The sequence below is a fragment of the Sphaerodactylus townsendi genome, linkage group LG03, assembly GCF_021028975.2.
Source record: "Sphaerodactylus townsendi isolate TG3544 linkage group LG03, MPM_Stown_v2.3, whole genome shotgun sequence".
In the NCBI taxonomy this organism is placed as follows: domain Eukaryota; kingdom Metazoa; phylum Chordata; class Lepidosauria; order Squamata; family Sphaerodactylidae; genus Sphaerodactylus; species Sphaerodactylus townsendi.
Window position 1 is genome coordinate 43,928,404 of NC_059427.1, and position 26,561 is coordinate 43,954,964.

At 42.9% G+C, this 26,561-nt stretch overlaps 1 protein-coding gene across 2 annotated transcripts in view; it reads left to right on the forward strand.

The window, feature by feature from the left end:
* The window catches only part of GRM7 (glutamate metabotropic receptor 7), a 651,468-nt gene that overhangs the window by 440,011 nt on the left and 184,896 nt on the right, over positions 1–26,561 (forward strand). For both annotated transcript variants that reach the window (XM_048487962.1, XM_048487963.1), the window contains exons 6-7: positions 10,651–10,851; positions 22,595–22,734. In XM_048487962.1, coding sequence (XP_048343919.1) covers positions 10,651–10,851; positions 22,595–22,734 — 341 coding nt within the window. The remainder of the gene's footprint in view (positions 1–10,650; positions 10,852–22,594; positions 22,735–26,561) is intronic.

Genomic DNA, 26,561 nt, shown 5'->3' on the forward strand with positions numbered 1-26,561 from the left:
TATTAGGAAAAGTAACAAATGGAATAAAATAAATTCTCACTCACTCACTCAGTTACTGAGGTAAAAACATATGCATTCAGGGTTTCCTAGGATATAATTTAGAGGTGAAAGATAGGTTTTGGATATATAGAGAGAAGGGATGAGATATCAAAGATTATATTACCAGTCTTGTAGATCTCCAGGAAGCAGAGACCTAATGGCTGGGCTCTTGATGATCATTGCTAATGGAACAATATTACTGACCACTATGGTGGCATGATAATCTTGAACAACTGACTGAGGTCTGAGACATGCTTTTTATAGGGAAAATCATGTCTTGGGACCAAGGAAATCCTTGAACAAAAGATTATCCTGCTGTTCCAGGTGAGGTCTTGAGCAGGGGTCCCCAAACTTTTTAAACCGGGGGCCAGTTCACTGTCCCTCAGACTGTTGGAGGGCCGGACTAAAAAAAACTATGAACAAATTCCTATGCACAAATGATTGTAAAATGTTTGATTTCACCTTTCAGCCTTTCTGTCATGGTCTATTTTTAGAACAGTGACCAAAGTATGTCAAGTATAGGGTGGGCTCCAAATATTGTTGGGGAGGCTGTAGAATACCTTCCCCTGTAAAAAAAAAAGCAGAACTTTCCCAATGAAACATTCCATCTAACCCAGGATCAGGTATCTTCCTGGGTTCTTTCCTCCCTAGCAGCCAGCGATCGATTCGCCAGCCTGGCTGATGCCAATGGGAGTGAGGCGGAACAGAAAGCCTGAGAGCAACACATGGAGTAGCTGAGAGGGAAGGGCGGAGCAGGCGTTGCCACATGTAAGGTTTCCAACTCTGGGTCAGAAAATTCATGGAGATTTGGGGGTGCCATCATGTAACTGCAATCAACAGCCGTTGGGGCCGGTTCCTCCTCTCCCTCGAACCCCCACTGAACATGAATGGAGCCATCGCCGCCATGCCTGGCGAGCCGGATAAATGCCTTCAGGGGGCCACATTTGGCCCCCGGGCCGTAGTTTGGGGACCCCTGGTCTTGAGTATCAGACCATTGAGCTGATGGCTAATCCATTATCTTTGATGGGTTTTGATGGCTGTCGGACAAAACAGGTAACGACTCTTAATGGACGTTGCAACATAAGATGGTCACAAGGGGATGAGTCACAGGAAAGGTGTAATGTATTGTATTGATTGTGAGGTACTGTATTGTTTTAAGAGTCTGCAGCTGTTGCACTGGAATTGGTAATCAGTAGGTGTGTTATATTGAGCACAGCTGCAGAGTGATTTTAGGCTATGTGTGAGTAGCAGCTTTGAAATAAAGCACCATGTTTTGTTCCTCCGACTCCTGATTCTTTGAGACATAACATATTGGCGACGAGGATAAACTTATGACGAGTCTAGCAAGTTTTTGTGAAGCAAGGACTGTGAGTAAATTATGGCTTTTCAAGGGCAGCTGGAACAGTTTAATTTGAAGTTTCCTTTGAAGTGGCAGAGTTATGAGGCCCGATTGGAATTTTATCTTCTGGCAAATGGCATAACAGACCCAGAAAGGAAAAGAGCCGTGTTTTTGAGCCTCTGTGGTGAAGGGGTGTTTGACCTCGCCTCAGCATTGATAGCGCCAAGAGACTTATCAGCAACACCGCTTGTAGAGATACTGACTGCATTAAGGAACCATTTCATTCCCCAACCGTCAGAAATAGCTAGACGGAGTGTTTTTTATAAACGTGATCAGGAGGGGACTGAAAGCATTGCAGATTATGTTGCAGCCTTATGGCGGTTGGCACAACAATGTAATTTCTCCAATTTGGAAGAAATGTTAAGGGATCGTCTGGTCTGTGGCCTGAGAGAGGCACCATTGCAAAAGTTGCTGCTGGCAAAGACAGACTTGACTTTTCAAACGGCATACCAAGAAGCCTTGAATTTTGAACTTGCTGCAGCCTCTACCGAGGTGCGACAAGCCAGGAGCCCACAGAGATTGCAAACAGCTGGCAGTGGGACTGTAGACCCGGGTAATGGTGAAATTCAGAGACTGCAGCATGGTGCAATGAAGATGGGAAGACCACCACAACAGAGGGGGAGGATGTTAACAGAGAAATGTATGAGTTGTGGTGGGCCCCATGAGAGAGAAAGGTGTAAATTTAAAGAGGCACAATGTTTCTGTTGTAAACGTTGGGGGGCATATTGGGAGAGTGTGCAGAGAAAAAAGGCATCAGGGACCAAGAAGACATGTTCCCGGCTCATCTGCTACACACTCTGTGGATGCACCTTGCTGTCCCCATGTAGCTGGCTGACTGGCCAACCCCCACATGAGCAGTGTGATGGTGTTTACGCAGCTGATGTAATTAACCACGTGCAACCCGAGATCCAGCGTAAGTTGTCGGTGACTGTGAAGATCCAGGATGTCCCTTGTGTGATGGAAGTGGATTCTGGGTCAGCATTCTCCATCGTTTCATGGGACACTTATAAAACATTTTGCCCACAGGATGATTTGGACATTCAATCTTGTGACTTACCACTTACGGATTATCAAGGACATAGAGTACCTGTGGTTGGCATGTGTAATGTCCATGTGAAATATCATATGTTTGATGGATGTTTGAAATTGTTAATAGTGGAAGGAAGGCGGACGAGCCTATTGGGGTTGAACTGGTTTGGGAGGTTGGGAATTGTAATTACTGGAATTCCTTGAGGTTAGCAAGTTGACATGGGAGGTGCTAGTGGGAGAATTTAAGAGTGTGTTTGCTGAGGGACTGGGGCAGTATAAGGGTCCACCTATATCATTGCATCTTGATCCTTTAGTACCCCCAATACGTCTAAAATCACGTAGCATTCCATTTGCTTTCACTCTAAAGTGGATGCAGAACTAGATCGGTTATTGGAACAGGGAATATTGAGCCAGTGGTAAATGCAAAATGGGAAACTCCACCATTGTGACCCCTGAAGGCCAATGGGGATGTAGCGATTTGTGCTGATTATAAGTGCAACAATTAACAAGGCATTGCAGAAAACATCCGCATTACCCAGTGCCAGTTGTCAGTCAGTTGTTAGCAACATTGGCAGGGGAAAGGTTTTTTTGCAAAAGAGTTAGATCTAAGCGCCAAGGCATACCAACAGCTGGAAGTGGATGATGCCACTGCAGAAGCCCAGAATCGATGAAGGTGACTCACAGGGGGGCATTCAGAGTAAAAGCGGCTGCAATTTGGAGTGAGCGGTAGCTCCTGGGATATTCCAGAGCTTGATGGAAGAAATATTAAGAAACTTGCCGGAGTCACATACCATATTTTGATGATGTCTTGATAGTGGGTGCAACTGAGGGAGGAACTGATGACACCTGGGAATTACGGAGAAGAGTACTGCAGTGCTTCTCCAGATGTAGGGTTGCTGCTGTTAGCGCGAAAAAAATCGCGTGTTTGGAGTAAGCGCAAGAGGTAGAGTTTTTGGGATACATGGGTAGATGCAAGGGGAATCCACCTCGACATCAGCAAAGGTAGGGAGGGCCATCCAGGATGCCCCCAGCACCACGAGTCAAAAGCAAGAGTTTAAGCAGGCATTTTTTGGGATTGCTAGAAATTTTTTTACCATTCATTTCTTGAAAGCATGAAGGCCACAATGAGCTGAGCCACTGCACCGTTTATTAGATAAGCGGAGGCAGTGTGGCAGTGGACAAGTCAGCATGAGAAGGCATTTCCGGAGATGTCAAACGAAAAATTGTTGTCATCAGAAAGTGTATTGGTTCATTTTGGATGAGAGGAAGCCATTAATTTTGACGTCACGATGCCTCCCCGTGGTATGGAGTTGGAGTTAAGTTGGTTTGGAGCCTAAAATCAATTGCCAGAGTGATATCGCGGGGAAGCTCCAATTGCGTATTATTCTAGGGCGTTGTCTACAACAGAGGGCCGAAATTACAGCCGCCGAAATTGATAAGGAGGCATTAGCTTAATGAGTGGCTGGGGTTAAGAAGTTTTCATGATTACGTGTATGGGCGCACTCATTTATGATTGTTACAGATCATATAAGCCGCTGTTGGGATTATTTGTTATTTTCCTCAGAGCGCCAGACACCACAGATATTGTCCCCTAGAATGCCATAGGCGGTGGGCAATGTTCCACTGAATACATATGATTATGTCTCTTACCCAGCACCAGTCGGGGAAAAGAAAATTGGTCATGTAGATGCGTTGAGTCGCTTAAGCACAGTACAAAGCGGAGGAGGAAGATCATTCCCCCCCCACTTTTGGAGGTTTTGATGTTGGAATCGTTATCAGAGCCTCCAGTGCAAGCGGCAGAAATAGCAGAAAGGTCAGCTAAGGACCCAGTGCTTGCCCGAGTTTTGAATTGGGCATGGAAGGGTTGGCCATTGGGTAAGTTAGAGGAAAATTCAGACCATTTGGAATGAGGCAGCACGAGATATCTGTCCACAAGGGGTGCTTACTGTGGGGAAATAGAGTAGTGATCCCAGCAGCTTTAAGGATTAGGGTGCTGGAGGCTTTACATGTAGGGCACCCCGGAATAGTGAGAATGAAGGCATTGGCCCGTAGTTATGTGTGGTGGCCAAAGATGGATAGTGAAATAGAAGAATGGGTGGCCAGGTGCAGGAGTGTCAGATAACGTGACCTGCCCCACCTCAGGCCCCTACCTATCAATGGGGAGTCCACACAAAAGACCGTGGTCGAAAGATGGGTACATATTGATTTTGCAGGATTTGCCTTTCCAAGGCCAGGTGTTTTCTCAATCGTAGTGGACTCATGTATTCCAAAATGGCTAGGAAGTAGTGCCAGTAATGTCAATGACATCGTACAAACAGTTATTAGGGCACGTGGGCGTAGTTATTTGCAAACTCCATGGCCTCCCTCGGATAACGGTGGTATCAGATAATGGGACAGCGTTTGGCGTATCCAAGGAGTTTTCAAGAGTATTCCGCAGCCAATGGTGTTATTCGCCAGGTTACCTCGCCCCTTACTTTCATCTGGCTCACGAATGGAGCAGGTGAGCAGAAAGGATGAATTAGCATTTGCTTTAAACGAAGGATGCATTGCAGCGGAAATAGTAGAGGGGGATTGGCACCGTCGGTTGGCGAATTTTTTTTGTTAACACAGCTATCATAACACCGTGCACAGCCACCGGGAGGAGTCCCCATGCGAGGAGTTGCTAATGGAAATGCGAAACTTACAACGTTGCTGGACCGGAATGCATCCCGATTCAAGTTGATGATCAGATCCACGGAAAGAAGATCAGGTGTTGAAAGCACCTCGGACATTTGATAGGGATGATACAGTTGTATGTCCGGAAATTATGGAGCAGAGTCCATGTTGGGTCCCAGCAGTTGTGAGGCAGCCGACAGGAACTGCCCTTGTCTTATAGGGTGGAAACTGAAGAGGGCGGGTGATCCGCAGACATGTTGACCAAGTAAGGAAGAGAGTGCCAGGATCCAACAGGTAGAGCAGGAACCCCAGGAATCCTCCGAATCTAGGGCTATAAGGGGGCAGATGGAGCTGCAGGATGAGGAAGCGAAAGTAAATAGTCCAATTGCTCCCAGAGGAACCTGGGGGGCAATGTTAAGCTGGCACAGATGGAGATGCAGGATAAGGAAACAAAGCAAAGGGGTCCAATTGTTTTGCAGAACCAGGAACAAACACAGACTCAGGAGCCAGAGCGGGAGCTGAGACGATCTCAGCGAAAGAGAATCCCACCTGATTATTACAGGAGTTAGGGGAAGGGGTGTAATGTATTGCATTGATGTGTGAGGTACTGTATTGTTTTAAGAGTCTGCAGCTGTTGCAGTGGAATTGGTAATCAGTAGGTGTGTTATATTGAGCACAGCTGCAGGAGTGATTTTAGGCTATGTGTGAGTAGCAGCTTTGAAATAAAGCACCATGTTTTGTTCCTCCGACTCCTGATTCTTTGAGACATAACAAAAGGTTTAACACATATAGGCCCTTTCTGCACGGCCGTTTTATGGCGGCCTGGGGACAGCAAAAACGCCGTCCCCAGGGAGCCATTCGCACAGGGGGCGCGGCTCGGGGAGCGAGGTTGTTGGGAAACGCCAGCTTGGAGCCGCTGCCATGCGAACGGCAGCGGCTCCAAGGCGCCCTCCTCCCACTCCCACCCTTCACTTCACATTCTGGCCTCCGGCTGCTGTCAGCTGAGGGCCGCTGGGGATCACGCTCCCTGCCACTGCAATGCTGCGAAGGGCCGGGCGTGGTCTCCAGGCTCCTCGGCTGACGCCGCTTCAAAAGCGCCAGGGACAAAGCCGGAAGCCGGCCGGGCTTATCTGACGGCCTCCCGCGGCGCCGTCGTCCCGGCTGTTTCTGGGACCGTTCATGCGGACGGTCCCAGAGGGGTTGGGTCAACGCGGAATGCGCCGACCCAACCCCAGCGACGCCGTGCAGAAACGGCCATAGACAAAAGAGAACTGGCTTTGCTGTTTTCCATATTCAAATGTTATTTCCTGAGTATGGGCCAGGCATGAAGTTGTGTGTGTGTGTGGGGGGGGGGGGAGCCCTTGAGGCACTCTTGCTAGACACAGTCCCAATATGGAATTTCTGAAACAGACTCCTACATTTCAGGGCACTGTTATGCCAGGTCTGACAGGGCAGCATTCTGGGAGAAAGACCATTCTTTCACCCTCTGCACTGCTATAGGCCAGATGGCTACAATTATGACTGTACATAATGATTCCACAAAGCAAAGAATTTGATTTTTCTTAATGAACTTTACAGTGACCTAAAAGTATGCAATTAAAAATGAAATTATGTGTATTTTCTTCCACATGATACTTCAGTGACACCATCCAATGACAGTTAATTATATAATCCCAGCATTGTAACTCAACATCTATTTTGATATGTGTTGAGCTGTTAATCTACAAGCAGATCTGCCAGTGAAAGAAACATTGGCTTGCTCTGCTAGTCACTCATCAGCTATACCTGCTAATTAAAAGTGTCCAGGGATGGCATCCTCAGAATGGATACCAGCTGGAGGTGACCTTGCCCAGGCCCTACTGAGGGAGGCAGCCCAGCAGAGGCTGTTGGGGAAGTGGGCAAAGGTGAGGCCATACCTGGAATTGCCCCAGCAGCACTTTCAGAGCCTGGCAGGATCTGACAGAAGTTTGTGCCTGGGAATGGGCCAGAAGAAAGATGATAGCAGCACCTGGGCCTCCTGGATCCTGTGAAGGCAGGCAGAACAGTTTCTTCAAACTTTGTGGGAGGACAGGGCAGAAAAAGAGAGGGTTCAGCCAGGGAGGCCATTTGTCCAGATTCCCTTCATTCGCAAAAGTCCACTCCTAAAGATAAGACATTGAGGGAGTCTAGAGTCTTCTGAAAAAAAGCCAGGGAGGAAGGGGCACACCAATTCCAGGATAACCACACCCATAACCACGCCAATCCCCCATTCTGAGTCCCTTTCCAGGGTGAGACATAAAAAGGAAACACAAGAGGGTACTATAGCCCCAGGGTCTAGTCTGGCACTAAGGGAACCTGACATTAGGCCATTCTGCTAAATTTGCTATGTTTTGTGTCCATTCCTGCAATAAAATTTCTTCAGTATAAAATATTTACTGCATGTATTTGTGAAAAAGAAACAAGTGGATTGCTAAAAGTGGGGGTGGGGCAGAATGAAATGGAGATGCTTGTTCTGGATCTAGACAGGAGACATTGCATGAAATAGGTCAGGACTTCCCTTTGTAAAAAAATATGCTAATTTTTACCAAGGTTTGTCCTTCCATATGTTAGACAACTCTATCTTCAGTATAAAAAATTGTCCACCAACTTACTGTGCTAATCAAATGTCCCCATCCTTTATGGTGACTCATTTCAAAGTTTGATAGCTGTAACAATGTGTTATCTCTTTCCTGCCCCCACATTTGGTCTATAGCTTTTTGCCATTTCATGTGACTGGTGTAGATTTAATATTGCCTGCCTGTTGAATTATAGATTTGATTTTGGATCTCAGTTAAAGGCCATTTGAAACTACTGAATTGTCAATGACTAGCAATGTAATGCAGTCTATAATCAGTGTGCACAGAGTGGAATAATACTAAAAAGGACAGTTAGTATATATTCAGAGCCCAGGCCATTTTTTACCCGGTTGGTTTAGTCAAGAAGAATTAATCATGGCTTGTCTTGTTGTTGAATTATGACTGATCTTTAACCCAGGAAATATCTTAATCATAGCACCTTTCAAATATAGAGCCCTGCAGCTTGACATATTTGAAGACTGCCTCACCAGACACAGTATGAAGACAAAAGGCCTTGCTGGTGAAAATCTGCAGTACAGCAGGGCATGTTAGATCGGCTTGGTATTATGAAGTAGATCGAAATATATAATTCAATGCAAATGTCCTTTTTCGCTAGCATAATATCTGCAAGGATTTTGCTGAACACCCCAGTTCAAAAATTGCTCAATGAATTTTATCATTGGTTCTGGATTAATTGTCAGATGTTTGAGTGGGTAATTCTGGACATGGGTGCTGTGTGGTTTCCGGGCTGTATGGCCGTGTTCTAGCAGCATTCTCTCCTGACGTTTCGCCTGCATCTGTGGCTGGCATCTTCAGATGATCCTCTGAAGATGCCAGCCACAGATGCAGGCGAAACGTCAGGAGAGAATGCTGCTAGAACACGGCCATACAGCCCGGAAACCACACAGCACCCAAGTGATTCTGGCCGTGAAAGCCTTCGACAATAAATTCTGGACATGCTTTTGATAACTATACCTGAGGTATAAGGAAATCCATGTAAATCACTAGGGAAATACTGAAGTTATTTTTCGGTGGTATCTGTCAAGATTAACAAGCATAACCTTCAAACAGCGTTGTGATTATCTCTGAAAAATAATGACAGATAGAAGACTCTAGAAGGTTTTGCTTAGTTGTATAAACTAATACGAGTATACTTAGACCTGGTTTAGATATTTAACAAGTGGTTCCTTCTTTCTGATGGACAGCTCCCCAACCTCCTGGGACCAATGTTGGCAAAAACTGAGCCTGAGCAAAGCTCAGCTTTATAGTTCTGCTACTATGCTGATGTTTTCGGGGCGTTTATGCTTTTGTTGTGTTCTAGCGTAGGGCTTCCCCATGCCCCCACCAGCACATTTTCTGGCACTTGTCAAGTTCTTTTGGAATGTAGGCAAGATTGTGGAGCTTTCCCCAGCAAAGCTTCTAATTGACCACTGGAGATCTGAATGGCTTTGAAGATTTTTTAAAAAATGTTGTATTGGAAACAGATGCTACCACAGCTCAAAGATCTTCACTGTGGGAATGAAGGAAGGCTTTGGTGGCCATTTTGTGGCTTGTTACACCTCCTCCTGCAGCCACTTTGGGGCAGCCCTTTTGTTGCTGTGACTACCATATTGTCTAAGAATTCCAGTGGTGCCCGCAGACTCCAATATGTTGTGGACTCTCAACCTGGTGGATGTTTAGCAAACAAGGGCCGATTATGGACAGGGGAGCTTACCTCCTCTCTGCCTCACTGCAGTATCAGGTGTACCTGAAGTGCTCCTCACTTTCTGTGGGGAAAGCCAAGAGTGAGAGCAGTAGGCACACTGCAATTTCCTTGTACTTCAGTACACCTCTGCTCCCCATGCGCAGCAACTTCCTTGCATGTCAGTACAAGGAAGTTTGCCATGCCAAGGTTCTGTTGCCAGCGCGCCATGGGGACCTCCTGTGCAATTGGCCAAGCATTCAACAGCAGCACAAAAGCAATGCTTTCACAATTTCTAACAGGTCCTCTTTTAGAACCATTTCCCAAATCCAGTTTTATTGCTATGCATTTTTATTATGCTTTTAAATGTGTATGCGTGAGAAATGATGTCTCATATTAATATGATTTAAAATTTAAAAAACAGCATCGCCTCAGAGAATTGACATACACTTCTTCTGTATTGCTCGGGAACAGCAGGGATTCTTGAGAAAGTAGAAGTTAAGGGAAAATGGTCAAAGTTTCTGCATTGCTAATGGAACATTTCAATGACATGTTATGAATTCAGATGAACTCTTTTATCCCTTTTGGAACAGACAAAAGGGAAGCCTCATGAATTGCATACATACCATGCTTCCTCAAGTTGCAGTAAGCTGGTTTACCAAATTCTCCTGAGCACTGTTCACTTTGCATCAGAAATTACTCTTTCCTGCTTCAATCAAGCCATGTCTTTCAATTAGAGTCTGGGATTAGAAAAGTGAGCATACCACAAGACTCTAAAATAGCAGCTGTGCTTTGTTTTAAATGATTTCTCTTCATTCAGACAAATCTCATTTGCTACACCCTGGATTTTGCGTCAGAGTTTTGAAAGGCACATATATAAAAGATTATGAATGTTGGTGCTATCGGTGTCTTTATTTTAAAGTGGGAGCAAAGGCCGAATATTTGAAATGAAAATACATGAAGAGTACATGCTTAGTATGCGACAGGATTTAATATTTAGAATCTTCAATTTGAAAAAAGGAAGGAGAAATACCTGAGAGCATTGCCTGCCCGATGAAGCCAAAGAGGACTAGATGAACCACTGTACCTCACTGTAAAGAAGTTTCATATATTGAAATCAAAACCAATACTATTTAAAATGGTTTCTGTTTCTCTTTTTGTAATTTTATTGGTGTTCCTTGAAAGGGACTTCTACTTCAGCCATCTGAATAATTCTGCTTATGACTACCTTTTTTGTTTGTTTGAATGTGCAGGACAGGAGAGAATTGGGAAAGACTCGCACTATGAGCAAGAGGGTAAAGTTCAGTTTGTGATCGATGCTGTTTATGCCATGGCTCATGCCCTCCATCAAATGAACAAGGATCTGTGCACTGATTTTTCTGGTGTTTGTCCAGAGATGGAACACGCAGGGGGCAAGAAGTTGCTGAAGTACATACGCAGTGTTAACTTCAACGGTGAGTCCCTAATCATTTTTGATCTCAAAGTATTGGTTCGAGTTAATAACTGTACAATTAATTCTCCACTAACCTTGAAATAGATTTAATGCAAAGTCAACCATATTGCTTTCCAGGAAACTTACTTCCAAGTCACTGGTCATTTGTTGCTTTGCTTGAAACAAATGTACAAATATAACACACACCTTGGTTTGGCTTGTTCTTTTGAAATGTGTGAGTGAGTGGTTTCATCCTCCCTACTGTCAGCTCATCCTCACTGGATGAACACTTTAAAAGATCAGGCCAGCATGCAGTTATGCATCTTATGAGCAACATGGTTATTTGAACCTCCAAGCAGGTCTTACTCTATAATGGAACATCAGTTACTGTGCTGATTCTACATATACATCAGAAATGCAATAATGTATTTTAACTGTGTACTGCTATATGCAGTACACAATGTTATAAAATATAATAATAATATTTTACTACCAAGCCACCCTTGATTACAGAAATGTCCAGAAAATAACCCCCAGTAACCTTCTGTTCTCAAATAAAGCTTTCTTGCCTGCAGGGCTGGATTAAGAAATGCTGAAGCTCTATTCTATATTAAGTTGAAAAGGTCCCATAGTATTACCATAAAAATAGTAATTTAGCAATTTGTAGGGTTTTTTCTTTTTTTTAAATTCAGAGACTTCACGTAGTCTGAGATCTCAAACTGTAACTTGCTTAGCTTGTGTATAAATACATCTCTGCCTCACCAGCACATCCTTTCACAAGCTTTTACTGATTGTTGGCTGTAAAGGCTCAAAAAGATAAAGCATGTTCTCTGAAGCAGCCGTTTAATATTAGATGCAAATGTGAGGAGGAACTGAGTTTCTGCAGAAAAACGTATGCTTCATGTGCAGAAGAAGCTATGTTTGTTTTTTTTACTTATTTGTCCTCAAGGCCTTTTTCCTCAATGGGGACCCAAAGTGGTTTACATTGTTCCTCTGTCCTCCATTTCACCATCACATGTATGTTTGAAGTAGGTTAGGTTGAGAATGTGTGACTGACCCAAGGTTACTCAGAAACCTGCCATGTCAGAGTGGGGAGCTGATCCTGTGTCTCCCAAATTCTAGTTCAGCACTCCAGCCACTACACCAAACTAGTTCCTAATCCCTCAGCATCTCAAATTTAATGACAGAAATTTAATGACAGAAAAGAATAACTTTACCTGCCTGAGGACAGGGTAACAGTTGCCTATTAGAATATATAGTGGAGAAACTGAAAATGTGATAAGACAGCAAAAAGAACACTTACTTGGCTAAATTTGCAAGCTGTTACTTCAATTTGACACAGAAACAGAACAAGTTAAAGCAGATATGATTAGATGGATACAGAATGTTGAGGAAAAGGTATCTCTCTAACAATGGGAAACCTTATGGATGAAAGACATAACAATTACAGCAACTCAAACACTGAGAGAAAAATGAAACGAGGTTTTACTGATAGTTTATTAGCCCAAAATTTATTGAGAAAATGGATGTGAATTATAAAGGGAAATGTTGGAAATGCAAAGAATTGGATGGCACCTTCTACCACATGTAGTGGACTTGCAAAAGACAATAAAACCCTCTGAAGATGCCAGCCACAGATGCAGGTGAAACGTCAGGAGAAAATGCTACTAGAACATGGTCATACAACCTGGAAACCACACAACACCCCACAAAAAAAAACTATTGGAAAGAAATACATGAAATTCAGAAATTTTTAAAAAGCACATTTGCAATGGATCCTAAGAGCATACTCCTAGACATCTTGCCTAAAAATCTTCCAAAGTTTTGGAAGAATTATTTAGATGACCAGTTTTTTGCAACAAAATGGCAAGCAGAAGATTGTTCATGGTGGGAAGACTAAGAAAGTAAACTAACAGATTATACAGTAATGGTGAAATTAACAAACAATGTGAATAGCAGACCAACAACAGAATTTGAAGACAAATGGAAAGCATATTATTCATACAATTCTCATAAAATGAGTAGAGGAGGAAATAGCTGGATTGATATTGTACCAAAAGCTGTCAAGTAGCTTACTCCCAAGAGGGGAGGAAAAGTAGGAGTGGTAGCCACACCTCATCCAAAGAAGCCAGGAAAGCAATGAAAACCACTGCTAACCATGAAAATCATTCAAAGCAAAGGCTTATGCCACTTTTTGTGTGTGCCCAGAAAAGGGTTCATTCCCAGGTCAAAAGGGCTCTGAAAGCTGATTAAAGTTGGAAACATTCCCAGAATGTTTTATTCTCCTGTGTTCGGGGTCCCTTACCATCTATGGGACCCTTTCCCCACTCTTTGGGAGGGTTTTTTTAATAAGGGTTTTATTGCTGACGCTGTTTTATTATATTGATCACTGTGTTATTTTAATGGGCTTTTAATTGTATTGTTGTATATTTATGTTGTTCACCACCCAGAGCCCTACGGGGGTACGGCAGTATTAAAAACTCAATAATTAATTAATTATTAATCAACTTAATTAATTAGTTAATTGATAAAATGTCCCTATACAAATCAGTGCTCCATGCTCATTTGAGCAGCACAAGTGTCACAATGACACAGGTGCACAGGTCACACCAGTTCCAGTGGGGCTTCGCTCCTGCTTCTTTGGATTGCACAGTAAGAGAAAAACAGCTGAATGAACAGTTGGTAGATAACAACTATATTTGGATTTATTTTCTAGTATCCAAACAAACGCACTAAACTAGATGAACCAATGGTCTGAAATGGTGTAAGCCAGATTCGTATTTCAAACTTCAGCATTTCTATACCCTTTAAATGCCCTACAAAAGATTCAGACAAAAGTCCTACCCAGCATTCTTGTGGTAAGGGCGCACAGCTCAGAGGTAGTAGACATACTTTCCATTTAGTAGATCCCAGATTAAATCCCTGTTCTTCCAGTTTAAAAAAACCCAGGTGCCAGGGTCTGTTTATGACCTTGAGTATCCATTAGTACTAAGAATTGAATTAGATCGACCAATGGTCTCATTCCATATAAGAAAACTTCATGTATTCAAATAAGTATTAGTTCAGTTATCAGTTGTTCAGTATCAGTTCAGTGAAGAAACCTCAATGAAATTGATCTAAATGTTTGGTAACCTGGTAATGTTTAATGTTTATAATGAGAAAGATGTCCATTTTTTTTCTGTTTTCTCTGAAGTCAGCTGCAAAAGGGGGAAAATGTTTTGCATCTAAAATCTAGGATCTTTTATTCCTATTACCATATATATTCACATATAAGTCGACCTGCATATAAGTCGAGGCACCTAATTTTACCTTAAAGAACTGGGAAACCTTATTGACTCGAGTATAAGTCGAGGGTGGGAAAGGTCCATGGGGAGGTGTGGTGCTGAGCCAGCAGAGCAGCAGCAGTTGGGGGAAAGGAGCGCCCCAGAAGCCTTTGGGAGGCTTTTTAAGGAGGGGCAAGGCCGGTGCGCATGGGTCCGGGGAGAGGGAAGAAGCCAGGGGCCATGGAGGGTGAATGGGACAGGAGGTGGTGGAGGAAAAGGCAGAAAAGAACGAAGCACAGAAAGTGGCTGAAAGGGGGGTGGCAGAGAAGAAGGCAGGAGAGAGAGAAGCAGAGAACGAGGCACAGACAGCAGCTGAAAGGGGGGGCAGAAGAAGGCAGGAGAGAGAGCGAAGCAGAGAACACAGTGGCTCGTCCCCCTCGCTAACTGACCCTTTCTTTCCTTTCCTCACAGGCTCTGAGGCTTCGTTTCAGAGAAGCTGTTTCTCAGGGCAGCCTGTCTCTATGGTTTTCTTAAAAGGGCAATGCTCCAAAGATTGCTTAAACAATCAGAAAACCATAGAGACAGGCAGCCCCGAGAGGCAACTTCTCTGAAACGAAGCCTCAGAGCCTGTGGGGAAAGGAAAGAAAGGATCAGTTAGTGAGGGGGCCCGCCAGCTGGCAGGAGAGAGCGAAGCAGAAAACTTGACACAGAAAGTGGTTGAAAGGGGGGCGGCAGAGAAGAAGGCTGGTAAGTGGAACCCGTGTATAAGTCGAGGGGGGCATTTTTCAGCCCAACAAAAAGGCTGAAAAACTCGACTTATATGTGAGCATATACAGTATGTATATGAGTTTATAAACTATAAACCTTTATAAACCTTATTAACGATATATAATTTTGTCTGTGTAAACTGATGTCATGTCATAACCAACTTATGTCATAACCTGCAGACCTTATGAATGAGGCCACCACATAGCAACAGTGGACTTCCTGGTGGTGTCCCATCCAAGTACTAGAGTACTAACCCTGCTTAGCTTCCTAGATTTGATGAGATTGGGTTAGCTTGGACCTTCTATGTCATGTCCAAATATAATTATATTTGGATAGGATTGGATTTTTAATTTCTATACCGCTCTCCCCTGCAGGGCTCAGGGTAGTGCACAACAATAAAAGCAATAAACATAACAATACAGTAGTAGTAACCATTTGTAACTATATATACATAAAAAATGTTGCTTTGTGCAGCTTGAGGGTTTCTCCCTACAGATAAAAGGCTGTTTAAAGAGTAAAGGTTTTAATAAGCAAAGTTGTGGCATTTGTTTTTTAAATACAAAGATCCAGTTTTTTTTCAGATTGTTTCAAGTTTTCATAAAAAGCGTAGTGGCTCTCCTTCACTTTGTCACAAAGTGACAAAGCTAGCCTTAGCTAGTATTCACTTGTCAAGTTCCTTGTTCTACTCTTCATAATGGCCTTCTTATCTGAATGGGTTTTGTGAGATGGCTAAGAGACAAAAATCTGAAAAAATCTAATTGACAGTATCTCTCTTAGCTAGAACTTTTGGTGAATGGCAGCTGAGATTGTGTATCAGCTGATTTATTTCTGGAATTGGAGAATTAGCATTTGATAATACTTCCAATGGCCTTCCCTCAGGAAGAAAAAAAATGATATTTTCTGTCTTTCCCGATATTTGTAAGAAAACAAAATCCCTCCTAGAATCAAGACCTAATCATGTAAACTAGGAAAAATACATTTATTTGAAAATATGATATGGCCTGATAATTTAAAATAATATTATTCCATTACCTAATTAAATTCAGAGGAAGGGAATGTATGTTAGAAGATATACGAGCATGTGAAGCAATTGTCTGGTCATTCTGCCAACCACCGAAGTTCTTTTAAGTGTGTGGTGAGACAAAGAAATTATGAACAGAAAAGCAACTGACATTTGGTGAACTACTCAGACAACTACATCATCATATAACCCTTTGTAATGGTTTTAGTTCAGCTGAGGTCATCATATATCACTTGCTGGACCACCTCGTGATTTGATTTGACAAGTGATTCGTTGTTGTTTTATCATAAAATACATTTTGAGGATAATTTTATTTTTAATATGGTTTCTAACTTAAAGCTGTGATAATAGTCCTCCTTGCCTTATAAAATTGCCCAGTTTGCAATGAAAGGAAATGGGTTGTTAATTTTGTTATTCCTCATTAAATCTGTCTGGTGGTAAATACCAGCAGGTTGAACTCACTCTACATATTCTGCATAATTCATTGTGCAGAGTTCATGCCTTCGAAAAAGAGGGCATTTGTCATGTAATCCAGTCATTGTTATGCCTTTCTAAGTCCATTAAGTTCATATCTGCTTAGCTGGTTGGAGCAAATTTTTTAACAGAATGAAGTCTGAAATGGAAAGGCTTTGAGGCTCTCAATTCTGAAAATCCTTTTTCATGGAAATTCAATTAGGATAATATGTGAAATGATCAGAACTGGGGCGAGGGTGATGGCACACACCTTTTCTTGTCAGGTTCCTGCTTTCTGTCTTCCTCTTTTGCCTTCCTGCTGTCATCATCCTCCACCCCCCCACCCCCCGGCATCTTCCTTGGCATTGATAACATTTGCTGAGGAGACAGCTACTTCAGGGATATAATCAAGGTGATGATGGGGGGAAAAGAAACGTATCCAAATGCACTCTCTGCTGCCACTGGAATCTCTCCACTGATGCAGACAGCCCTGCAAGCATGGTTCACACGCAAGCTTTCTGCCCTCACTGCCCATGCTGCCTGCCTTTGCAATTCTCATATCATTACTGCTGCTGACTGTCTCTGCTGCTGCTGGGAGCCAATGACGTATTTATGCCAGAAAGTTCAGGTTGGTATTGGGCCAAGAACTTGCTTGGTCTGAGAGGGGAGAGCAAAAAGACAAAAAGACAATGAGCATACCTGTTTGTCTCTCAGCTGTTACCTGAAGTGGTGGGAGTCAATCCCTTTTAAAGTAAGGAATTAGCAAGAGCAGACTCTTGGCTTATCAAAGGGTCATGCAAGGTCGAGGTCTTGGTTGCCTATGTTTATGGAAATCAGAGATATACAGCTATCTTAAAAGCAGGGTTTCCCCAACCTACCATAGGTCCGCCTGGTAACATAGCATCTCCCCCCACCACTTTTGCAAATGCAGTCTGCTCTATACCTGTGCACCCCAACCAGAGCTGTCTGCTCCCAAGAAACAATGTGTGTATTGGGGGAGGGGGAGCATCAATGTACTAGAAAGCTGGAGAAAAATAATCTCTTCGTTGAGGGCATTTGGAATTTGGCCCTCTCCGCACAAAAATTTTAAAATATTTTGAGGCAGAAAATAAAATGTATCTTCCATGGAGTTCTACATTGTTTTACCCCCTTTGGTTTCCAAAACATTTTAAATGAATGCACTTTTAAAATGATTTGTTAGTTGAAATATTTTCAAAATGGCTTCATTTGCCTGTGTGATCTCTTTAAGATATTTCCAACATCTCTCTGCCTTTCCAGAACTTCCTCCTTGGTGCCATTTTCTGAGCTCGCTCCTTCCCCCTTGCTTGGTTTTTCTGCATCATTTATGTGAGTTTCTTTAGTTTTGGGGGCTAATCTTTGAAGGATGGAATATAGAAGGCACAGAGAATGTCATGAAGCTATGGCCTTTTCTACATGGCAGCAGAAGCAGCTGTCCACCAGCATAATTAATGCTAGTGGAACCACGGGATTGTTCGCAAAGTCTCGTGTGGGCGGCCCTGAAACTGCTGCAAATCGCAGAGATTCCACTTGGAGCCACCTCCGGTCTGTGTGTTTTGTTTACCTTGACTTCCCTCCAGGCCCCAGAGGGAGAAAGTGATATGGTAAACAAAAGATGCAAAAAGGCAGCACCTGAAAGCTGCGCCCTCGCGCCAGTGCCCTTCTCATGGTGCTGGCGGGAAGAAGCGACTTTCCAAAAAACACGCTCACGGGGCGTGTTTTGAAAGCAGTGTTTTTGTGCCTGGGGGTGTGTGTGTGAGTACAGCGCTGCTATGCTGCAGCAGTGGTAGCTGTGCGAACAGCGCCCCAGGGACAGTGTTTTTACTGTCCCTAGGGCACTGATTTTGGGCCGTGCAGAAATGGCTTGTGAAGCATAGACACTTCAATTGGACAAAGTACAAAAAAAGGGGGGGGGATAACAAAATGGTGGCCAGGAATCATTTTGAGGCGGTGAATGCAGACATACATCGTGGTAAAGGGGAGACTAGAAATGTTTTAGAAATGTTTTCAGGGATTTGTGTGAAAAGAGCCTTTGTAATCTTTTCTCCTTACAGACATATAATAGTTAAATTGCTATGAGTTATATATGTCAGTTTTCCCATATGTTTGCAGCAGTATTCAGGCTACTAGAAGGCCTATTTCTGCAATGAGCCTGTTCTTCTGGACATTATTTGGGGCTTGAATTGTGTTGCCAAACATCCAGAAATATTCTGCCACAAAATCTAGGTTCCGTTAATTATTTCACTGGCAGAATGTGTCTAGTCATGATACTAGTTGCCTTCTCTGGAAACCTCCTTTCTCAGTAGGATGGCAGCAGAAACACAAGGAGAATAATATGGTAACCATTGATATTGCAGTGTTCCCTGTGGCCCTTAGAGCCATCCAGATAGATCTCAGTGAAGTAACTAAGAACTGCATTTCTGTTTAGGAGCTAGGAAAGAATTTCCCTAGATATGACACAATATTATTCAAATATTTTCCGAGCAGGTAACAGAATATGTACTGAAATCTAAGGGAAGGAGGATGCAAGGACAAATTAAGAATAGGTCTCTTCTGTTGATTTTCCTTCTGTGAAACATGTTGATTAAGAGCATATTCTGAAGGAGGAAGCTATTTATGGATGCTAGTCAAGATTCACTAAACTAGAGCTGTCTTCAGATGGCAATATCTCTCTGAAGCAGATGGGATGTTTTTTTGGGGGGGAGGGGGAGAAAATAATTTAGAAGTTCCATTCACAGCACCAGTTTTCACTGAAGAATTATCGTGTGTGGCAGAAGGGAGCAGCCCCACATTTTCTGTCATACTAAGACTAGACTGGTGCAGGTTTCTATTTTTAATTTCTTCTTCTGCCACAAGACATGGAGGTCATGTCAATTAATCACAAACTGACAGATTGTGCCATGCATTCTAAAGTGCCTATTAAAATGCAGTAGCAATGGCAGGCTTTAGAGAGTCAGGGTGGTGTAGTGGTTAATAGCAGCAGACTCCAATCTGGAGAATGGGGTTCGATTTCCCACTCCCCCACATGCAGCCTGTTGGATGACCTTGGGCTAGTCACAATTCTCTCTCAGTCCTGCATACTTCACATAGTGTCTGTTGTGAGAAGGGAAGGCGAATGTAAGCCACTTTGAGACTTTTTAAAAGTGAAGAAAAATGGGGTATAAGAGGCAATCCTTTGGCCAATTACACAGCCATGTCTTATTCAGCCCTTTGTCACCAGTAAAATCATGCAGAGCAGGTAGCATCATGTATTGCACACTCTTGTCCTCTCCTCTTCAGCTTTTTTTTCCTGGCTTGGTGCAGAAGTAACATATTTCCTTGCAAATCACTTTCTCTTGCCCCGGGTTTGTGCTGTCGCCATGACATGTTGTCTGTGGGTATTTCCACATCTATAAAATTTGCCTGCAGAATTAGTATAGGGAAGTTGTATTGCACCTGTGAAGATCAGTGTCCTGCAGCACATGTTTTTCTCCCCCCCCCCTCCAATACAACCTCTAGTCCTCTTTACCTAAAGGGGGGGATGCAAAACTTATTAAACAATACAATACATTGATATATTGATACATTAATGTTACTGCAAGTGGGTAACAATGGATTCAATGACATAGATGAAGAAGGCAGCAAAAACTATTTCCCCAGATGCCACGATGATGGAGCTTTGTTTTTGCTGGAGAATTGCATTGATCACAAACAAGCATAGGGGAACTCAGCAAGGGTTTGAGCTGTTCTACCAGCAGGATCAATAATGCCCTGTAAACCTGCCACTGCCAGGGACCGAGAAAGCTCCCAATCAAAGTAGATTTCGCAAAATATTTATTTAGTGCTCCACTGATGGTTGCCAGTTGAACAAAGGGTTGAAAGTTGGGATTAATAGGATTCCCCCCTTCCCACGTTGATGCAGGCATGGTGGGCAACAAGCTCTCCAAGGCTGGCAGAAGCTAGTATGGATTCCCAGACAAATAGAGGTTTTATGGTGGCAGTTGACAGATATCTGGCACATTTTTCACATTATTAATGCATCAATCTATTACAAGATGAAATAAAAAATTATAAAATGAAATCCACTGCAAGCCACACAACCAGAAAACAGAACAACAATGGAGGTTGGAGAGGATGAGGAGAGGACCAGCTGGAAAAGTGGGAAGAAGGTGGAATTACGCAAATGTAGAGGGACATTGTTATGGGTGGGGGAAAGAAGGAGAGGGGAAGAAGGCATTGCGTATAAATTTACTTCACCTTCCCTGTGAAGTGAAAAAAAAGGTTGGGTTTTCCTTGCACCAGGAACACGTGGAGTTTCCCCTTTAAAACTTGACATCACCTCAGAGCAGTTGCGTAATGGAAAATCTAATCTGAATCATATATCAAAGCTGTTGCATGATTAACAATCTGATCCAAAGCAAAAGGGTGCTTGAAATGGGGACCACATCAGTGTGTAATAGGCCTTCATCATCTTCTTCCTCTATAACGGGGTGGCCAAACTTGCTTAATGTAAGAGCCGTGTGGAATAACCTTCAGATGTTTTGAGAGCCACAAGACGCGAACAATTATTACATGCACACTTTGATTTTTACATGTACATTTTGTAACATTTTATATAAATATTGAGAAATACAAATCTGTTGTAATTATTCCTGTATGTAATTTTTATTAACATTAAACAAGACTGCCAAAAATAGAAACAAAAGTGACAAAAACAGATGTTGCTAATGATACTTCTTTGTCTAAGACTCTGAATATCTGATCAAAGCAGGGAGAAAAATATATAAATTCAAATGTTGCATTGCAAGGAAAGGTGAGACATACTTCCTTTCAGATTTTCAAAATCCACCTGCTCCTTCCACTGTGGATTAATTAAAGTTGTTTACACAAGGAAGCATTCAGCTCTTTTGTTTGGGGAAGAGGGTAAGAATGGCTACTCCTGCAGCAGGGTCCTCTCCCTCCCCAACTATCTTATAGGTTGAAAACCTATTTCAAAAATATATCTGGCACAACTTAAGGATAACCTGAATGCCCTTGTCCCTTCATCCCACCTGTATAGCTGGTTGCAGCTATCTGGCAATTAGGGGTATTTTGTACATGTTCAGGGGCCCCCTTGACCTTCAAGTCCCAAACTTCTCAGATCCAAATGAAGATCTGCATTCTCTCTCCATCTCCACATAATCTATCTCATGCAAAACAGACATTTCAGGAAGGTCTCTCAAAATCTTCAGCTTTTGAGCCTTTATCCCTGAACTAAAATAAGCACCCAAAGACACAGTCAGAAGAAATGAACAGCCATTTCCATAGAGCCCACCCCACTCTTCATTGCCACCACCGGACAGGAAATTTGATGGACCATGCAGGAAGAAAAAAGGAGGAGAAGGTGGAGGAAGTCAAGGATTACTCTGACTAAATTTGAGAGGCTGAACACTCAGTGTGAGGTTTGGCAACAACAGCAGCACACACCCCTTTCCTAATTTTTTTTATATTGCAAGGATTCTGCAGCCAGTTCCAAGTGTGAGGAGAGAGTTAAGGGAGACCTCTTTTCCAGGCCAAATCAGGCCTGAGGAGAGAAAGGGCAATATCCGAGAGAGAGACACTGACGGTGACTGCCCCTCTCAGTACATTCTTCGGAACACTTCTGGGAGGTTCCTTATACCTCCCATAGATGATCCATTCACTTTCTGCCTCTGAGACTTAAGGGGGGGGGGGTCATTTCCACCCACCCCATGGCAATGGCTGGTGGGGTCAAGAAGAGCCAATCCTGACCTAACATCCATCTGGTCCCTCAGCCAGGGCTGTCCCACTGCCTTCCCTTAGAATAGTTTGCCAGTAAGGTGAGGTTCAGACATCAGTTTCTTGTGCCCAGCCCAGATCTATCACCACGGCTGCTTGGTTGGAACTTCCCGCCCAGATGGCTTCCCATCTTCCTATTCTTCTCTTCTCCCTTTGCTCCCCCACACTAGAGATTGCAGCGCTGTTCAAGAAACCAGGCCACGTCCCTGTAAGAGACTCACATGCAGAAACACGTGCACAGACAAAAAAAGAAAACAGAAGCACACAGACTTGGAAATAAGCCGGAAGAGGAAGTGATCTGCCTCCCTAGACACGAGCCACACATTAGGTTACAAAGAGCTGCAGTCTAGAAGTCCAATCTAAGAAGTCCAATCTAAGCTCTCTTCAGCCTCCATGAAACAAATAAAGCAATCATTGTAAAGTGTTGGTCTTCTCTCTCTTTTCTTTTGCTTCACTTCCTTTCTTAGGCAGTGCTGGCACGTCAGTGATGTTTAATAAGAATGGGGATGCACCGGGACGTTATGACATCTTTCAGTTCCAAACTACCAACACAAGCAGCCCAGGTTACCATTTGATTGGCCAGTGGACTGATGACCTGCAGCTGAATGTGAGTCCATTTTACTCTGCATTTTGTTGCTCATATATGCGACATGTTCTGCCAACAAGGAGAGACGAATTTCTGTTATGTGAAAATCTTTTATTGGACCTATTTCAACTTCGTTTTGCGAAGTTAATTCAACTTTGTTTTACAAAGTTGGAGTATGTACACATATTAAATATATAGCTGTCTTATGTAACTACATCAGTATTTAATATTGCTTTGGTAAGTCTCTTTGATGGTGTTAATGTTCTTTGTTGACATCTTCTGGTTTATAACCTTATAAGCAAAAATATTTTACACATGGCAAGTTCATCAGAGCTCCTACTGTATTTTGCTGTTGATGATTTATATCAGTGGTTCCCAACTTTTTTCACATGCATACCCCTTGGTCACCCATATCCCTAAAATTGTATCCCCATATTAGCAAACCCATTGTATAATTTGGTGTGTACCCTGTGGGTAAGCATACCCCAGGTTGGGAACGACTGATTTATATCATCTACTATCTATTTTGCCTTAACTCAGGCTCCATTTACATGTGCATGTACTAGTTTAGCTGGCAATATGGGTATGTGTAAAAAACCCCAGTGAAGTTTGGGTCATGTTTGCAAACATGAGCAATGCCATGCCTTTCAGAAAAGTCTGTTACTTCCATTGTATGTTAGCATGTCAGGAAGCTAAACCACATAGAGTGAAGGCATTATATGTAGCAAAACTGGAATTAAAGGTGACATTAATCACAGGGGTCATGGTTCATGCAAGTAGAGTCTAAATTTTAGATCCCTTTTTGATGTTCTCTTGCTAGCATAACTGTTGCAGCTGCTTTGTTCCCAATGAATCTCTGAAGAAAGCCTGACATCATGGTTAGCAACTACATAGGCAATGTACACAAACCCTTTAAGTGAATTCACTGAACTCATTCTTAAATGTAAATGAAAACATATTGACTCAGTACTAAATTGAATCAAGAGGGTGACCTTTCCTCGTTTATTATGATTTATATTGGAGTTATAAACTTTTCCTCATAGCTCTCGTACAGTGAACATTATAGAGCAACAGTATTCATAGTGAAATATAAGGAAAGTGTTAATGTAATAAATTAAAGCTGGAATCTTATGCACACATTCCAGGTCAGGAGATTTCACTGGGAGTGAATTGTGTCAGGCTGTAGCTATGTATCACTGATTGATCACTTCAGCAGGGCCGGATCTACATTTTTGGAAGGGGAGGAGGGCAGAAATGATCTCCCCCTTGTATTCATATATTTTATTTATATATACATGTATAACCAACACATACAATTTACATATCTAATCAACTATTTTAAATGATAGAATAAATTGTGTTGATGTCTATGGATTGCTAATGAATATTTACACGTTTACATTATCTTATCCAGCTATTATGTATGAATTCCTCCTAGAATGCTTTTTGTTGTTGGGAGCCAAGGGAGTTCAAAGCCAGATATATATGTCAAAAGTTAGGAGGACAGACTTTCATGAACTGTGAGTCATTCCATGGCAAGAATCATGGAAGAGAGGGGAGCAAGTGAAGGGTAAGGTCTGCTAAAGCAACAGCTCTTGCAAGGTCAAGCCATTGGTATTCCATTAACATGGAAATGTCGTGAAGAATTCACTATAATGGGGGAAATTTAAACTCCAAGGAAGGGAGCCTACTACCCAAATAAAGAAAAGAGATTCAAAGTCTTTATTCTAGAAAGTGAGGTGGATGCCTTTAGGTTGCGTTACCAAAGCACAATTCCTCTTACCTGGAGGAGAAACTTATATTAGAACCTACATGGAAGTAAGGTTTCTGAATAGAAAATAATTTTATTTTGTAAGCTTCCTTTCTTTTTTGTCATCTTCTGTTGAGCGGTGGGAATTTTTTTTACAAGACTTTAGTGAGAAAAAGCATAGGCTTTGAACGGACAATGCAAACACCATGAAGTTATCATGGGTAGTTAACCCTCTCATTGCTCTGCATCCCAAGCCTTTGCTGGTTCCCAGGGAACTCTTTGACCTCCCTCTTAATGTCCATGTTATTTTTGAACTAAAACAGCCAACGAAGCTGATGGGCAGGAAATTGAGGATGGACAAAAGCAAATGCTTCTTTACCCTGCTAGTGACTAAAATGTGGAATTTGCTGCCAGAGGATGTGGTGGTGGCCACAGGCGCAGATAGTTTTAAATTGAGATTGGATAGATTCATGGAGGAGAGGTCTATCAGCCGCTACTAGCCACGATGACTAAAATGAATGTCCACCTCTGAATTCCAGTGCCCAGAAGCAACATCAGGGGAAGGCCTCAGCCTGTATGCTCTGTTGTTGGACATCTAGAGGAAATGTCTGGCCACTGTGTGAGAGAGGATGCTGGATTAGATGGACCATTGGTCTGATCCAGCAGAGCTCTTCTTCTGTTCTTCTTATGTCAATAAAAATGGCACATTGGCTCAGCTTTTTTTCCCATTTCCTAATTGTCTTCCAGAATACTGTAATGGCCGAATACTGGACTTGGATCTGGAAGGCCCAGGTTCAAATCCCTACCCTGGCAATGAAGCTTGATGGATGACGTTGAGCCAGTCACATATAGAAGAAGAAGAGTTTGGATTTATATCCCCCTTTCTCTCCTGCAGGAGACTCAAAGAGGCTGACAATCTCCTTGCCCTTCCCCCCTCACAACAAACACCCTGTGAGGTGGGTGGGGCTGAGAGAGCTCCGAGAAGCTGTGACTAGCCCAAGGTCACCCAGCTGGCGTGTGTGGGAGTGTACAGCCTCCACAGCTCAGACGGCAGAGCTGGGAATCAAACCCGGTTCCTCCAGATTAGATACACGAGCTCTTAACCTCCCACGCCACTGCTGCTCTAACCTATCTTACAGGATAAAATGGAAAAAGGAAGAATGAAGAATGCCACCCTGAACTCCTTGGCGGAAGGGGCAGTATTTTAAAAGTTCAGTATTGATAAAGAATTACAAGGTGCTTCACCTCTAGGCTGGTGATTAAAACAAACAACTCCAGTGTTAGCACAGAGATCGTATTAGAAAAAAAACAATTCTGTTCCTACAACTTAGATATTGGTTAGAGCGTATGATGAACCAGAAATAGTGTGGAGAAAATATGTCCAATCCTGCAAAAGTGTTCATGTCTGATCATTCTGCTGAAAGTATGAAGGCTGAAAGATAGGTCTTCTATTGATCTGGCCTAAACCACCAATTTCTTTTTCTTTCTGACACAAGAATGCCCAAAATTTCCAGTTTGTTATTGGGATGCCAAAGGCAGATATCAAAGTGCATGATTAAATCTTACCCCTACCTCCTTCCTCACTCAGACTCCATGGCAAATCTGTGGCAAAACTCTAGTAGGGGAAATCTTCAGACAAGATCTCTCATTGGAAAAAGCAATAATGCTAGCAAAAGTGGAAGTCAGCAGGCAAAGAGATGAGATGGAGTGATTCCATCAAGGAAGCCATTTGCAAGATTTGAACAAGGCTGTTAATAACGGGACATTTTGGAGGTCATTAATTCATGGGGTTGCCATAAATTGGAAGTGACTTGACTTCACATAATGCACAGATACACACATGGCCAAAGCATGTCTGTCTTCCTCCCCTTCCCCATCAGGCTTGCTTCTCTCCTCCCCTCTTTTAATCCCACCCTGTGGCCCCAGGAGTACCCAGGCTTGCCTCCTCTGCCAACTATGATCTGACTCACTGCCTGTCCGAAGGAGGGACTGCTTTTGCAGCTGCCAGAAGCAGCAGAACTGAAGTGCTCTTCTGCTTTCCATCGCAGGCCAGCATGCAAAGGCGGCCTCAGGCCCAGACAGCCATGTAGCTGGGGAT